Source organism: Mesocricetus auratus, unplaced genomic scaffold (genome assembly GCF_017639785.1).
Source record: "Mesocricetus auratus isolate SY011 unplaced genomic scaffold, BCM_Maur_2.0 Super-Scaffold_100008, whole genome shotgun sequence".
Taxonomy (NCBI): domain Eukaryota; kingdom Metazoa; phylum Chordata; class Mammalia; order Rodentia; family Cricetidae; genus Mesocricetus; species Mesocricetus auratus.
In genome coordinates, this window is record NW_024429192.1 from 2984974 (window position 1) to 3000708 (window position 15735).

Here is a 15735-nt window from a genome sequence, read left to right on the forward strand (position 1 = left end):
CTCCTCCCAACAGTGTATGATGTCACTGTACATGCACTGACGGCCAAACCAGACGGTGCCGTAAGCGGTTCTTCAGCCTTCAAACATTACTTGGGAAACTGAAGGAGACCAGGAAAGGTCTTTGTGTTCGTTTCCATATTGGCTCTACTCACATCTTTTACACTTGTGCGATGTTCCAAGGTTACGTGTTTTACCATCTCCTTTCTGTTCGGGCAGCTGTCTCGTTGAGGATAAGTCAGCTGACGACAGATTCTCTCTTCTCCTTCACCTAAGAATGCCTTTACTTGCCCTTAACTTAGGAAGGATATTTTCACTAGTTGTATTAATTAACTTTATCATCCCTGTATCAATTACCTGGCTACACAACTCAACCGGGGGAAGTGTCTGTTTGGCTCGTGGCATTGGTGTAATGTCAGTCCGTCTCCGAGAGACACAGGAAGAGAGAAAGTGCTCTGTTTTCTCTTTAGTCCACGCTGACCTCAAGGGCCATGTCAGGACACATCTCCAGCATCTTAGTTATTCTTCACTGGAAATATCTTCATGGCCCCGCCCAGGGGCCTGGGAGTTTACTGATGTCCTAGGCATCAAGGCATTAAGACTAACTATCGTACTGGAAAAAAATGGAGTTTTCTAAATTAGTCTCTCTCTCTCTCTCTCTGTCTGTCTGTCTGTCTCTCTCTCTCCCTCTCTGGCACACACACACACACACACACACACACACACACACACACACACTTCTTCTGTCTCTCTCATCTTTCATGTTTTTTTCAAGAGTTGAAAATTATCCCACCTCCAGCTTCTGCATGCCATCCACTGAGTCTTTTATTTTATTTACTGTAATTTTTAGTTCTAAGATTTCCAATCAGTTCTTATTATAACCCCTAATTTTCCTCCAAGACCTACTTTTTTTTTGGTTTGGATCTTTCTCATCGTTTCGATTATTTCCATAATTGTCTTGACTATGGTATGCCTTCAGCCCTGTTTTGTGTGAGTCTAAAACCCACGTCAGCGCAGTGTCAGGATTTGTCTTCTCTCATCCAATCTGAGCTTCCTCATTCCGGTGTTAAAAGTGATTCTTTTTAGACTCTTTTGAGTGTTGTAAGATTCTGTGTCTCATTTCAATCTCATGTTGTCGTGGGTCTGTAGAGTGTAGCCTTCCTTGCCTGCTGCTTTGGTCCCCCCCCCCCAGCCACCAGCCGCCTGGGCCCTGCCACAGTTGCAGTCCCCAAATAACACACAAGACACTGTATTAATTATGAAGCTGTTGGCTTACTGGCTATCTCTGACTTAAGTATTTAACCCATAATTGCTAATCTAAGTATTTTCTCTTACCGGAGAAAAGGGTCCGGACCTCTTATTCCTATGGCGGCTACATCATGACTGCCTGTGTCTCTCTTTCCCAGAATCCTCCCCAACTCCTAGTCCCACCTATCTTGCTTCCCTATTGGCCAACAGTGTTTTATTGACAACCGATAGGAGACAGATTTACAGAATGGCACCTCCCATCAATGGGTCTACTTTGAGACCACTCTGGTGGGTTAAGAGGGCCTTACCCCCCCACTTGCCCCCGAGAGGCATCAGTCAGTAATCAACAGATCTTCATCAGGGCTGACTGGGAACAGGGTCAGGCTCCTTACCGGGCCTCCAGGGTGTCATGTGACCTGAAGCATGAAGGATGTCTCACTATTACTTTCCGTTTGGTCTCTACTGGCCCTTTGTGAATGCAGCTTGGCTGTGGTTGAGTAGGGTTAAGTAGAGGTAAACGTCCCAACTCGACCCTATTCCTAGCATCACCTCAAGTGGATAAGCAGAGCCACCTCCTCCTGTGCCGTCACGGTGGGAACCCAAACGCCACACTATACCCTCAGAGGTGGAAACCCAGGCCCTCCACTGTCTCCTCACAGGCTGGCAAGGGTAGAGGTTTAAGCTCATCATCTGACTTTGGCTCTGTGGGCACTGCTATCTTCTTTTCTGCCCAGAGTTAGGGAAATTATTAGAAAAAATGCTCTGTTTTAAATTTCTACTTTCTTGACCACTTGGCTGGAGACAGTGGGTCTTCTGTATCCACTGCTGTTTCTGAAATGCTGGCCTCTGCAATGTCCAGTCTGGATACAGGTAGCAGAGAGAAAACCCAGGGGGACCATGCTGATGGGGTCCCAGGTCACTGTGTGGATCACTTCATTCCCCTCACAATGTCCGGAACTGGGGCATTTAGCTCAGTCAGTAAAGCGTTTCCCTTGCAAGCATCACGACAAGAGTTTGAGCCTCATTCATCCGTATTTTCTTTAGCTAAAAAATAAGTGTTAAATATGGGGGAGCAAGCTTGTATGTCCAGCACTGGGGAGGCAGACACGGGCAGACCCTGGAACTTGTTGGTCAGCCTAGCCAGGCCCACTCTGGTGAACTCAGGATTCTAGAGAGACCCTGTCTCAAAAAAGGGCTGATGGTACCTGAAGAAAGACACCCAAGCTTTCCCCCTGAATTCTACACGGACAAGCACACTTACACAGACATAAATATGCCTGATATGTAAATATCATACATACATACATACATACATACATACATACATACATACATACACACGCCCTTGGTGAGAGAAATGGGGATAAGTGTCTGTGCCTTGTCTTCTCAAACGCTGAAACTAATTTAAAATTAAGAAATGGAAAAATAAAGAAGCCACAGAGTAATAGAAGAGAGTAAGGTGGGGCTCCCTCAATCTTCTTGGGGATCCCTGCTGCTGAGAACCAATGACTGGGTGTTAAGTGATGGGGGGGTCACCGTCCTCCCTCCCCTCTGCTACTTAAATGCAAGGTCATGCTCAAAGCTCACGGAAGGGAGCACACGAAAATGATACCGTTTCCACCCAGGAATTTTCCTCAGTCTTCATCTCCAGAAAATGTCACATTTGCTCGCAGAAAAATTTTTCCAAGTATCATTTTGAAAACAGCCTCCTGGCTGGTGTCTGTCACGACTGCTGATACACCTGAGTGGTTGAGAAACCACGCCCCTCTTGCATGTCACCTTACTGTATCTGCTCCAGACTGGCTTCCTAGGTGATCCCAGCGGCCAGGGCTCCTGTGGCAGTCCACAGGGCCAGCTCTCTGCTTTGAAAATAAGCTTCTGTGCCAACATCCTATAAGTGGCCGGCCCTGGATAGGTTAAGTTATATGCTCCATTGGTTTCTCTGTCCACTGTCCAATGGGACAGCTCCAATTAGGCCCCCTCAATACTAAAACAGACCTACACTTCACCACTAGACCAGTCTCTCTTCAGAAAGCTGATCCCAGCCCTGCAAACGCCTATGCTTTAATAACACACACTTATGCAGGTCGGTCCATTGGTGAACGATAATGAATGAATGAATGAATGAATGAATGAATGAATGAGAAACTCTATCCATCGCTAATATAGCCAACTGGTTCCTGAAGGGACACATGGAAAATGTCTCTCATCAGCACACCACAGCCCTGTGGGAATTCCGAATCTTTCCTGCTAAGGGGGTTTTACCGGCAGAAGTTTAACGACAGAGACAGTTACATGCTGAGGGCACCGAGCATCTACCTACTACCTCTCAGGAGGCTTTCCTACCGCGACGCTGACTTCAGACAAACTACACATTCTGGTGATCCTTATCCATGTCACCTTGGGACCGCAGTGACTGCTTAAACACCAGGGCAGCCTGTGGCTGTGCCCTAAACGTTCCTTGAATGCCAAAGGTTGTCACTCTGCTCTCATTTCACCATCCAACCCTCATCACAGTTCCTGTCACCATCCACCCACCGTAAAGAAATATCGCCACATAACAAAAGCACAGGACATCAGGTCTTGCCCGCAAGATAAGTCACAGGCAGGGAGACTGAGAGGAAACCCTAGCTTGCTCCTGGGATTCGGCACTGGCAGTCGACGCCTGGGAATCTGGGGAGAGAACCTAGAATATGTGTCTCTCCGAGCCAGGAGCACCTGCAGTGAGCCCAGACTCTCTGGGATCTGCCTGCCCGGGCATCCTCGGGGCTCTGTGTCAGGCCCAGGGCCTCCTATAAAGAAAGCCGTTTGGTAGGGCTTGGGTAATGTTGCTCATGCTAGGATTCATCCTCATGGCATCTAGGAAGACAGGATGGGTTAATCATCAACGTGCCAAGAAGCCATCTACCTTGGGGGATTCCAGGAACCCACCTGAAATTTACCAGACACACACTGGGGTTCTGTTCAGTTTGGTCCCCAGGTGCCGCGCCCGCTGCGCCGCCTGTATCCGAGAATGTGCGGAGGGTGTCTGGATTGATGACATAGAGACCAGTCAGTGGTGCAAAGAAAACTTTAAGCAGGCCCCAACAAGGCTCAAGAAAGCCTCCCAAGAAAGGCTTCCCTCAAGAAAAGCTTCTACTCCCTTCCTTACCCCCTGGATGGTTATATTATATGCCCTGACACCAGAGGCGGTGGTGATGAGGGGTCAGGAAGAGGTGGTTAGTCCCCGTGGGCGAGCCCTTATCAGGAACTTATTGCCCCGGGCATCGTATTGTTTTTAGTAAACATGTTTTTAGTAAACACTGTCTTGTAGCTGCCTGTTCCCAGGTTGATAGGGGAGTGGGCCTCCAGCCAAGGTTCCCACACCCAGGGAGGAATCCTGCCTAGCAGGAGAGTAGATGGCAGCTAGGATGGCTGGCAGTCTCTAAGTCATTGTCCAAACCTGTTTCTCTCAGTGGGATCTCATGTGTTCAACACATGACAAACAAACTCCCTGAGATGGTGCTCTGCAGCTGCCCCTCCCGCCACAGACCTGCTCTACCCCCTCAGGACAGGCAAACCCAACTGGCTCTCACTATGTTCACCTGCACTCCTGAGAGTTAGGTGGGGTTTGCTCTGATGAAACATCCCAGTCCTTCAGGGGGACAGGGCCCATCAGAACAACCAGGTCACGGTGGTGGTGTCAGAGGGAACCAAGCAGCGTAACTACATGCCACAGCCCGTAGAAAAGCAGCAATGTGAGTGCTCCCTTTTGCAATGTCACCGGAAGTGCAAGACTGCCCAATAAAAGCTTCACCCCCACCTCAGAATAGCACACACACACACACACACACACACACACACACACACACTTTGACCCCAAATCATGAAATTCTGAGGTTACCTTACGAGATTTTGTAAAGTTAAACTGACTTTAACTGGTATATAAAATCCCGTAACTGTATAGATGCACGCGGTGCCATGTGGTGTTTGATATGTGTGTACCCTGTGTGATGCTTAAGCCAGAGAAAACACATCTTTCTCCCCAAACAGCGATCACGTCTTTACATTAAACTTTTGGAATGCTTCCTGCTTGCTTTCGAAATGCGGAGAAGATTATCATTGTCGAACACCCAGCGGCTCGACAGAGCATCAGAGCTTGCTCCCATCACAAGTCAGTAGACCTTTAGCTGAGTCTAACAGCAGCGGAAGCCAGCTTTCTGGTCGTAAATGCTTCATTTTTTAAACCCCCCATATCACTTGGCATTCAGGAAAGAAGTGTCCCCGTGCCACCAGTCACTTCCCTGGGCTCATCAAAGACACCAAGGAGCTTGCCCAGCTTCTGGCCTTGCCTCTTGCCCGCCTCTCTTCCTTCCCCACAGTGCTGAGTATGACAGTTTTGATGAGCCAACCTCAGCTTGAGTCTGGGGTTTTGAGTCTTCTGAGCCACCCGGGAAGGATTATGTCAATTCTGAAAATGCTTAGGAAATTTAGCTGTACTGAAACTTCTGTCTATAGTGTTATATTCAAGCGCGTATTGTCTTCAAGTCATCCTAGCGTGCTGGCCACACACTGCCATTAGTTTTGCATGAGGCAAAGAGCTAGCTGGTGTTCTTAAATGCTTGTGCCTCCATCCTTAAGAGTTACTCAACGCTATGTGAATGATGTCACAAGCAAGGAACACCTACAGGACTGCCTACCTGAGGATGTCCTTCATCCCAAGTGTCTTCCGTCAACTCCCATGGCCTCAGGTCAGATGAGGAGCCAGGCAACATCTCAGGTAGAGACTGTGAAGACCAGAGACTTGTGGCCCTATATTAACCTGGGGGGAGAGGTCCATGTGGAGACAAGAATTTATTATCTCACACCTTGCAGGAATGTTGCTTTGAGGGCTTGTAATTTGAAAAGGAGATCGCAGTTTTCTGGTGAGTGTGAGCACAGTTTAGAGAGATAAAAATATCCAAGATGCAAATATGATTGGTTTGAAATATATCAGGCTGAATGAGCCTCTCCTTCATCCTTCAAAGCCTGCTTCAGGGTGATGGCAGGTGGGGTGAGTACGGCATGTGCTGGGATCTGACTCCATCTTGCCCCTGCCCTGGGGCTGAGGGGACTCCAAGCAGCAGGAAAGCCTCCTCCATGCTCTGAAAGCTCTATTTTAGGAACCTCACCTCCCTCCTCCACCTTTCTCTCCACATACTCACATACCCCTACATACACACAGATGCACACAAACACATATGCATGCACACTTCACACTCATGTGCACGCACACACATGTGCACATGCGTTTGCATATACACAGACATACACATAACATAAAAATGCACACAAACACACCTCTCTCACTCACATACGCACATACACCTATGCTCGCTCATTCTCTCCCATACACACACACACACACACACACACACACACACACACACGCGCACACACGCACAATCACACGGTAACCACTGAGCCTTTGTTGACTTCCAGGTGTGTCAGAGAGAATACCATCAGACAAAACATTAAATACTCATTATTACCCCCCAGAGAGTCAGAGCTCTGTGGGGGAGTCTGATGCAGTTCTAACAATACAGTGAGATTTCCTTCAGCATCTGTGACATGTTTGCTTCAAACACATCATCATGTTCCCATTTAGTTCTAATGTCTCTGTTGCTCCGCAGGACTGTAGAGGATGCCCTCAGAGTTAGCGGTACACAAGGCCCCAGGTCCTGGTGTTTTATTTTGGTGGGGTAGCAGTGGGTGACATGGCCACACCCCTGGTGAGTCTACCTTGAGGCACTGGCAGTCTTGGAGCTTGTTAGCTCCGAGGAAAGATTCTTTTTCAGAAATGCCAGTATTTGTTCTCAGACTGTGAAAGCAGCCGTAACTGCCAGACCCTACACAGTAGCTGAGGGGTGCTGGGATTAAGGAACACAGGGGGGAGGGCCTTACTCCTCCATGAGTTTATGCCCACCGTGTGCCTCATAACTGGCCCACGGGTGAGGGTATTCACGGGCCACATCGCATGTCCCCACCCACACAGGAGACCTTGAAGTGTCCACAGTGAAGAAGTAGGTGGCTAAGAAGTGGTCAAGCCAAGACAGCAGCCCCTCTTTCTCCAGGCTTTCAAACTCCCCCCATTCGAATATGCTCCCTCGCTCTCCCACTGTCTCCGTACCCCAAGCTGAACACACCGGGAAACAAGAACGCCAGTCTTCAAACCAATGTAAGCTATTCTTGGGAACAAGGAAGATTCCCGAGCCCCTGGTTTCCTTTTCCACTGGGAACCGCTGAGATGGACGGTGACCTCCAGTGCAAAACCCTTGGCTCCGCATGGAAAGAGGAACTAGCACAGGAGAGTCCCACGCACACAGAGGTGTTACTTGTTTGCTCAACTCAAAAGGCCACCAGCCAGCCGGGCGTCAGTGGCACACGTCTTTAATCCCAGCACTCAGGAGGCAGAGGCAGGCAGATCTCTGTGAGTTCGAGGCCAGCCTGGTCTACAGAGCGAGTGTCAGGACAGCCTCCAAAACAATACAGAGAAACCCTGTCTCGAAAAAACAACAACAAAAACAAACAAACAAACAAACAAACAAAACTAGGCCATCAGTCATCACTTAGGAGCAAGGCACAGTCTTGTCTACGAAACCCTTTATAGGGCTACAGTGGGGACTGGGCAAGATCTGTGCTCAGCAAGCCACAGCTATTGTGCTCATTATACATTGTATTTAGCTCATCTTTGATTTGTAAAAAAAATACTTTCATATTATTTGAGAATCTCACTAACATATTTTAATCACATTCACCCCAGCCCCTCCCTTTAGCACCTCCCAGATCCACCCCCACCTCCCCACCCTTCAAAGACTCCAGTCTGTGCTGCCCCTACGTTCCTGGTCATGGGACTGTCCTCCCAAGTATAGTTGACCTACCAGGAGCCATGTCTTTAAAACAAAATGACGCTGCCTCCCCCAGAAGCTATCAGCTGCCCGCAAGCTCCTTGGCACAGTGTGGGGGCCCATGAGCTTCTCCCCTTCTGCGCGGGAATGTGATACATGAATGTATCTGTGCGTGAGCATAGCATTTACAGACCACACCCAAGAAAGATGGTCAGAAAGAGTAGAGAGATTACAGAGATGGGATAGCAGCCAGCGGAGCTCTTCGAGACTAACTCAGAAGGCAAAGGAAGAAGGACAGACAGAACCAGGGCTGTCCAGACAGAAGGGATGGTACTAACCAGTCTGGAAGGCACAAACAGTCCTGGGATGCAGGGTTACAAGTATGGAGCAGCCAGGGGTGGCCAGCCCTGACTGAGACAATGCCTACAGCATCTTCAGCTAGAACTAAGCATTTCAAGCACGGTACCTATGCCCTTCTTGTTACTATAACCAAATAATAAACAGCCTAAGGGGAAAGGATTTATTTTGGCTCATGGTATCAAGACGACCGTCCACCATAGCAGGAAGGTGCCTTGGATGGAGAGGGTCTGCCACTGGTCCTTAGGGGAGCTCCCAGGACGGCTTGTTACATCACAACAGCAGGCAGGAAGCAGAGAGGTAGACCACCATAGGACTGGCTGTAACCGCTGACATTCACCAGCCTGACGTTCACCAGCTAAGCTCAGAGCCAGCAGAGAGACCGCCTGAGCAACAGGTGCTCAAAATCGAGAGCCTGGGGGAAGAAAGTTTATATTCTAACAGGGTGGCTAGAACACGCTTGTGAGGGCTCCCCGGGGACAATTTAAAACCAACCTTCAGTGTTGAAGATGGAGGAAGGGAAGACAGCACCGGGCAGACAGTGGCTGGGAAGGCCAGACATAGATAAGGAAGTTGCTGGGGAGGGGAGAAAGAGGAAGTGGCTGGTCACTGAAAATCCCGCCCCTGGCAAAGCACACTCTCCCCTGGGATTCAGCTTTATCAGCTGCCGTCTCTGTGGGGCTGGAGTTGATCGCTGCTAGTAAAACATCTTCCAATTTCATTGGGCGATATTTCAGAATCTCTTCCCAGTAATGCAAATCCAACAACCAGGAAGTCATTTACTATGGAGGGGAAGCCTTGGCTTGGAACACAGAGCTAGTACTTGGGACCGGGAGTGTAATGTGCATACTTTATTGGGTCCACATGCCATGTAATTGCAAACATCAACTTTCTGATAATGAGGGGGAGGCCAGAAGGAGTTTAAAGACATCCAGTGGAGTGACTAAGCTACTTACCCCAAAACATATGTCGTGATTTCCACTGTACGCTATGCTATAGATGAGTCAGTCTCAGAGCTAAATTTAGGGTTTCTACAGACCCTTCCTTGCAGGATGTCAGAGCTTCCCTTTAACTACAGGAAAGAGCGAAATGATGATGCCGTTGGGATCTGGTATCTCAAAGACTAAGGTGCCCACCACATGGGAGTAAAAATTGGCTCCAGGGATCACCCGTCAGGACGACAAACAGGCCAAAACATTGCAGGCAGTTTTGCAGCGAGAAGGGAACACGGCCACACACAAGAAGGCAGGTTTGCTTGAGGGGAACTTTTAGGGACAGAATGCCCGGAATCTTGATGATTCTGTGTCTTAGTTAGGGTTTCTATATCTGTGGGGGGGGGGGGGGGGGGAGGGACCAGAATAAAATCACAGCTTGTCACACACACGCATGTCCATCTGCCCAGGAGAGTCGTAGCAGTAACTGGGGGCAGGAGCTGATGCAGAGGCCGTGGGAAAGTACTGCTCACTGGATGGCAGATCGTTCAGTCCTCTTTCCTGTGGCATTTACGACCACCAGCCCAGGGGTGGCACTGCCCACGGTGAGCTGGACCTTCCCATACCAATTACCAAATAAAGAAATGCCCCACAGGCTTGCCCACAGGCCAGTCCCGTGGGGTCATTTTCTCAGTTGAGGTCCCTTCAACCCAGTTGACTCTAGCTGCGTCAAGTTGGCATAAAACTAGCCAGCGCCGTGTGTTATGTTGGGCGGGGGGGGGGAGTGGGGGGTCTCACCACTGGACAAGGAAGGAGGGAACCGTGATTCAAATGAGGTCTGGAGGAGCTTGGAGCCAGCAAATGAAGGAGGAGTAAGTTACGGGCGTGGACACATTAAGCAGGGCAGTTCAGACTCAAAGCGGTAGAGCTGGGCTTGGAAGAGACGCCACCGAGCCTCATGGGCAGAGGACGCTGTCCCAGGGTCCCTGCCTGAATCGTCCCAGCCTGCTGAGGCCCACTGGTCCATGAAGCTATCACTTTGCATAACCATGAGAACAAGTGTGTCCTTCACAGTCGGTTCTTCTGGGCCATTGTCTCCTCAGTGCTGCAGGACACTCAGCCTCTCGCTGGCTTGCACAATGCCATTTCTCACCTTAAACGAAAGGCAGAGCCTTGTTTCCACTGTTACACATGCAGGCTTGTGTGACTCGACAATCCCCTTGCCACTCCGTCAAAGCACACCTTTCAGTGCGGGATGGGCGTGCCGCAGGAAGGGTGAGCAATGGCTCTGCGGACTGTGCGCATGCGCCGCAACCCCTGAGCCAGCAGGCTACATCTCAGGCCAGGCGCCAGCCAAGCAGCCTCGGGGCGCTCAGCATCCTGCGAGGCTACGTGGGGAAGCAGAGATGCTACCCTGGTTTCCAAGTGAACGCAAATGTTGATGTCAGCGGGGATGGAACACTGGCAGAAGCCAAGAGTCGGTGGCACAACAGTGGGCACGTGACAGAGACTCTGGTTGTTTATAGGCGAACAGTGGCCAAGAAAATAATGCATGAAGCAACAAGGCACCAAGTTACACCTGTCGTCATGGGCAAGCTGGCAAGCGTGGAGGGAAGGGGCGGTCCTACTAGTAAATACAGGCTTCGCGCGGGATAATAAAGCAAGATGCAAGAGCTTGTTGTGACATTTTATTAAATAGCAAAAAAAAAAAAAAAGAAAAGAAAAGAAAAAGAAAGAAAGAAAGAAAAAAATAAGAAGTGAATAAATGAAATGGGGGAAGGAATACCTTCCTGCAAATAGGTTAAAAGGAGATTTTCTAAGCCGGGCGTTGGTGGTGCATGCCTTTAATCCCAGCACTCAGGAGGCAGAGGCAGGCGGATCTCTGTGAGTTCAAGGCCAGCCTGGTCTACAGAGCAAGTTCCAGGACAGCCTCAAAAAACAATACAGAGAAACCCTGTCTCTAAAAAAAACAAAAAAACAAAGGAGATTTTCTGTTTTTTTAAGAAAGTTCTGCCCCCCCCAAGATGAAAGCCACAAAATCACTAAAGGATAATGTTGTCTGCTTTTACTAACATGAGAAAATGTGTGTTTGGTGTTCAAGACTCAATGGCTCAAAGCATCAGATGTGTTGTACCAATATTTATCGGATTGCTTTTCCATGTTGGTAAGCAGTCACAGTTAGAGAACCAGGGCTGGAGGATGAGGGTAAAACCCTTGCTACGCAAACCTGAGGACCTGAGTTTGGGCCCCCAGAACCCAAATGAATCAGACTAAGTAATCCCAGCATTCCGAGGGAGAGACAGGAGGTGGAGACAGAAGAACCCCAGAGGCTTCTAGGCCAGCTAGCTAAGGGTGTGCAGCACTGAGCAACAGAGACTTTGCCTCCAGTGAGAAGCTAAGGACTCATACCAGAGGTGGTCTTCCACATGCTCACCAGGGTGCGCACACACACACACATACATGCACGCACACTCGCACACACACGTGCACAACATGCACGCACGCGTGCGTGTACACGCACAGGCGCACACACCCATAAACACATATACATGTCCATACACACATACATGTCCATACACACATACCCACACACACAGCGCCACAAACACGCGCGTGTGTGCGTGCGCACGCTCATACGCACACATGCCCATTTATACAATACAAACACACACATGCCCATACAAACACAGGCCTACCCATCCACATATACACACCATCCTCAACACTTGACAACCCACATATACATGTCCATACACACACATACATGCCCATACACACACATGTTGAAAGCTGCTCGCTCACATTCCTGTGACCTTGCGGGGGCATGGAGTTACGAGAGAGCTGGTTTTTTTTTCCAGGCAATCGTCCATATTTTATGGAGAGAATGTCTGAGTCTCACAAACAGGCAAGCAGTTCCACAGAGGACTAAAATCAATGTCACTCATGCTTTACTTGCTGCTTGAGGTAGCAACTGAGGGAGTAAAGGAAACCCAAGGTTGTTTGAAGAAATAGGAGAGAACTTCTCAGAAAGGGGGCCGTTTTCCAACAGCTTCAAAGTGTTTAATCAGGACAAATTCAGTCTCTGGGTGAATCAGCTCGAATCTTGGGCTCAGTGGGTTATAACCTATATATGGTTGAAATAAAAGGTTTCCAGTTCAAAATAGATACGGTTAGAAAAATCACAAACAAACCCAACAGTTTTCCAAAGCTCCCTAAGGAACCCAAGAAGGCAAAAGAAGATGCATAAAATCTGTCTAGCTTTTTGAAAACTAAATGGCTACAAAAATACCAACTCTAAAAATACAAAAAAAAAGAGAGAGGATTCTATGAGGGAAAATAGAGAGCAAAAATTTGGCATATGGATGTCAAAACTCCAGTGTCAAAGAGGTTTTGAAAACTGGTTGTGCGTCACCAAATATATATATCCAAGATCAGTGTGACTGACTCTCACTGCCAAAAGCAATGGGAAGGTCTTAATGCCCTAAAAAGCCTCTTTTCAGTGACTCTCCAGTAATAGAGCTGTCATACATCTGACCTAGGGAAAAGAAGAACAGAGGGGTGGCTGCAAGGAGCATATAAGACACACTTTATTTATAATTGTCTTTTCTTCTCCCCTCCAGGAAAAGCACAGAGAAGACATGACGATGGCCAAGTTAACTGAATCCATGAGTGAGTAACGTGACATTTATTATTCACTTTTGGTTTTGAATGGAGAAGCGCAAAAATCGCGCAAAGAGCACATCCCGTCTGTCTGCCTTGCGCTGATCTTTAGCTCCTGGGAGAGCCGAGGCCCATCTGACCTACAGTACATTTTGCACTGTGTCGGTGTTGCTTTACGCGGTACTCAAAATTCACCTTGGTTGGGATCAAGGGTCCAGACTGGAAATGTTGCCCATGAATGGAGCTAAAGAATAGGAATGGATTTATTTCCCATTACTGCTTTTGGGGGTTGAGAATTCACAATAATCTCAGCCTGGCTTGTGAGAGATTTAGCCCAGGTTGGATGAAGTTTTGCGTGCATGTCTATCCGGTGCGCTGGACAGTGTAAAAGAGAGGAAGGAATGGCGAGCCGTGGTTGGACCTATCGGGTGTCATTCAGAGTTTCCTCACAGACTAAAGAAGAGTGCCTGGAGCCTAAGCAGCTCGTGCTCATCTCCACTTTGAATAGATCTGTCTCGTGGTGCCCGGAGCTCTTAAGCTGAATGAAGGAAGCCCACAAAGCATCTCTAAGAAGGAAGGGAAAATAATTGTAGTAAGTCACTCTGCAAATGGCGAGTGCAATTTCTCTGTCGACATTTAAACATTAAGACCGCAGAGGTGGAGGATGAGCTGACTGTTGTCTTGTGGATACGGTTCCAGGAGGTCTGCAAATGCTTCTGTGTTATCCCATCAGAGCTGTGAACTTCCGTGTTTCGCGCTCTGCTTGTGTGGCTACCAAAGTTGAGTATTCCTCTGTGGCAAAGTGCCTCATTCCTTACACGCTCTGGGTCCTGGCACCCTCATTGGAGGCAATGAGGGAGTAAGTAAAGGACAGACATATGGACACAGAAAGGCTGAGGCGGGGTGGGCTATCCTCACTCGGATGGAGGAACCGCCGCACCCCGGAAAACCCAGTGTGTTCATTATACGTGATTAACAGGAGGGCGGGATTGTTGCATGTAGCTGAACAAGGAGATGGGCTCGGCTTGTCCCTGCAGAGGAGCAGTCTTTAGGGCGTGATCACTGAGGGGGGAAAAGCCATGGTGGACAGTTCCCGCACCATCAGTAGTCGCACTAAGCCAGAGGAAGACTTGGTTGTCTCTCCAAGCCTTACCCAGGAAAAGTGCTGCTGTGTCCATAGGGCTGAGGCAGTACCCATGTCAACAACATATATTCATTCAGGACTTCACTCAATCCCTACAGCGGAGGCAAAAATCTTAATACCCAATACCTCTCACTCCCTGAATAAGATTGTTAAGGTGGAAGCTTCACCCCAGTCACTGGCATCCACATACCCAAAGAGTCTGGGATGTTATGGTGGAAATTCCACCCAAGCCCCCATCCCCTATCTCTCTCCAAACCCTGCTGCACCTCAGAAAGTCTGCCAAATGATGACCCCTCCCCCAGAGATGCTCAAGACCACTCCCACAGGGCAGTATTTAAACTGTCCCCCAGAAACCAGACTCGTGGCTTTTCTGGTCTCTCTTTCCCATGTCTTCTCTGGGGGGCTGGAAGGCTATCCGGGAGCACTGTGTCCATTAAACACGGGCTTTTCCTAATTTGATTCAGCTTGATTTGGTCTGATTTTGGTTTGCTGTATTGGAGGAGAGGCGTATCCAGGCCTAGAAACTTTGCAAAGATATCAATTTCTTTATTATTGTTTTCCTTTAACTCATGACCCCAAACCTCTGCGTGAGTGCAAATAAATCCTGATCTCAGCCATGTCATCATGTAACAAAGGGTTACATGATCAGAAGGATCAGGCACAAGCCTCCTTGGGCTCTCTCACTCCTCATTCCTGTATCATCCACTGCCCAGCTCCCTGCCCCATCCTGTCCTACCTGTGGTCTTGCACGTGTCGAAAACATTTCCTGCTTGGTTTGAGGCCCCACAAACTGGGTCTTCATAAGCAACAGCCTCTCAAAGTGTGTTCTTGTCAGATCCGGCATGAAACAGAATCACACAACTCCCACCATGTGATACAAACAAGGAGAGGGACCACGGGCAGTGGCCACTCCTTCACTATCCACAGCTCAAAAATTAAGGAGCTACTCTCTAAAACCTAAGGAGCAATATAAATGACCCGTACATCATCATCATCTTCCTCCTCTTCCGTCCTGTTTTCCAACCCCCCACCCTTTTTTTTTATTCTGTGACCTTTTCTCACCCTAGTGAGTGCTTGGGTTACAGGCATGAGCCACTAAGCCCAGCTTCACAGTTCCCCGGGTGATAGAGTCGTAGCTGCTGAGAACCTAACCCTGTCTACAAATGGGACTCAGTCTCCGGCATGCAAGCAAGTTGAGTCAAGGAGTGTTAGAGCTGGGTTGTGCGGCTAAAGCTTCGTTGCGAAGCCTCTGTTCGAAACTTATTCTCTGGTGCAATTAATATTATGTTTTAACTCTCCTAACTGGATCGTAAAGTATCCCTCTGTCCTGTTTTGGGTCTTGTTGGGTGCAGGATCCCCTCCTGGCTGTCGTGGGGTTGGTGTCGAGTTTCGGATTTGTCTTCCATTTTCTTAGTGACTTTGGATCCTCTGACTCAGGAAAACACGAACAAAATTTAATTCTGGGTTCTTGAGAGGAGAAAAGGGGACAGCTGTTCTAAAGGGGGCAGTCATAGCTATGTCCAAAGTACAA

At 48.6% G+C, this 15735-nt stretch overlaps 1 protein-coding gene and 1 long non-coding RNA gene across 6 annotated transcripts in view; one reads left to right on the top strand and one right to left on the bottom strand.

Moving 5' to 3' along the window:
- Positions 1–15735, top strand: part of Kcnj6 (potassium inwardly rectifying channel subfamily J member 6) — a 220810-nt gene that overhangs the window by 43187 nt on the left and 161888 nt on the right. For all 3 annotated transcript variants that reach the window (XM_040750243.1, XM_040750244.1, NM_001281841.1), the window contains 1 exon segment: positions 13021–13069. In XM_040750243.1, the coding sequence (XP_040606177.1) occupies positions 13039–13069 (31 nt within the window). In that variant the 5' untranslated portion in view covers positions 13021–13038.
- On the bottom strand, positions 8618–10822 carry LOC121141865. Of its 3 annotated transcripts, XR_005878791.1 has the most exons (5): positions 10643–10822; positions 10199–10553; positions 9425–9540; positions 8964–9044; positions 8618–8883 (listed from the first exon to the last, which is right to left on the bottom strand). It is a non-coding gene; the product is annotated as an uncharacterized LOC121141865 (long non-coding RNA). The 3 variants fall into 3 exon arrangements; XR_005878790.1 differs by lacking the exon at positions 10199–10553 and having other exon boundaries at positions 10554–10822; XR_005878792.1 differs by lacking the exons at positions 9425–9540; positions 10199–10553 and having other exon boundaries at positions 10554–10822.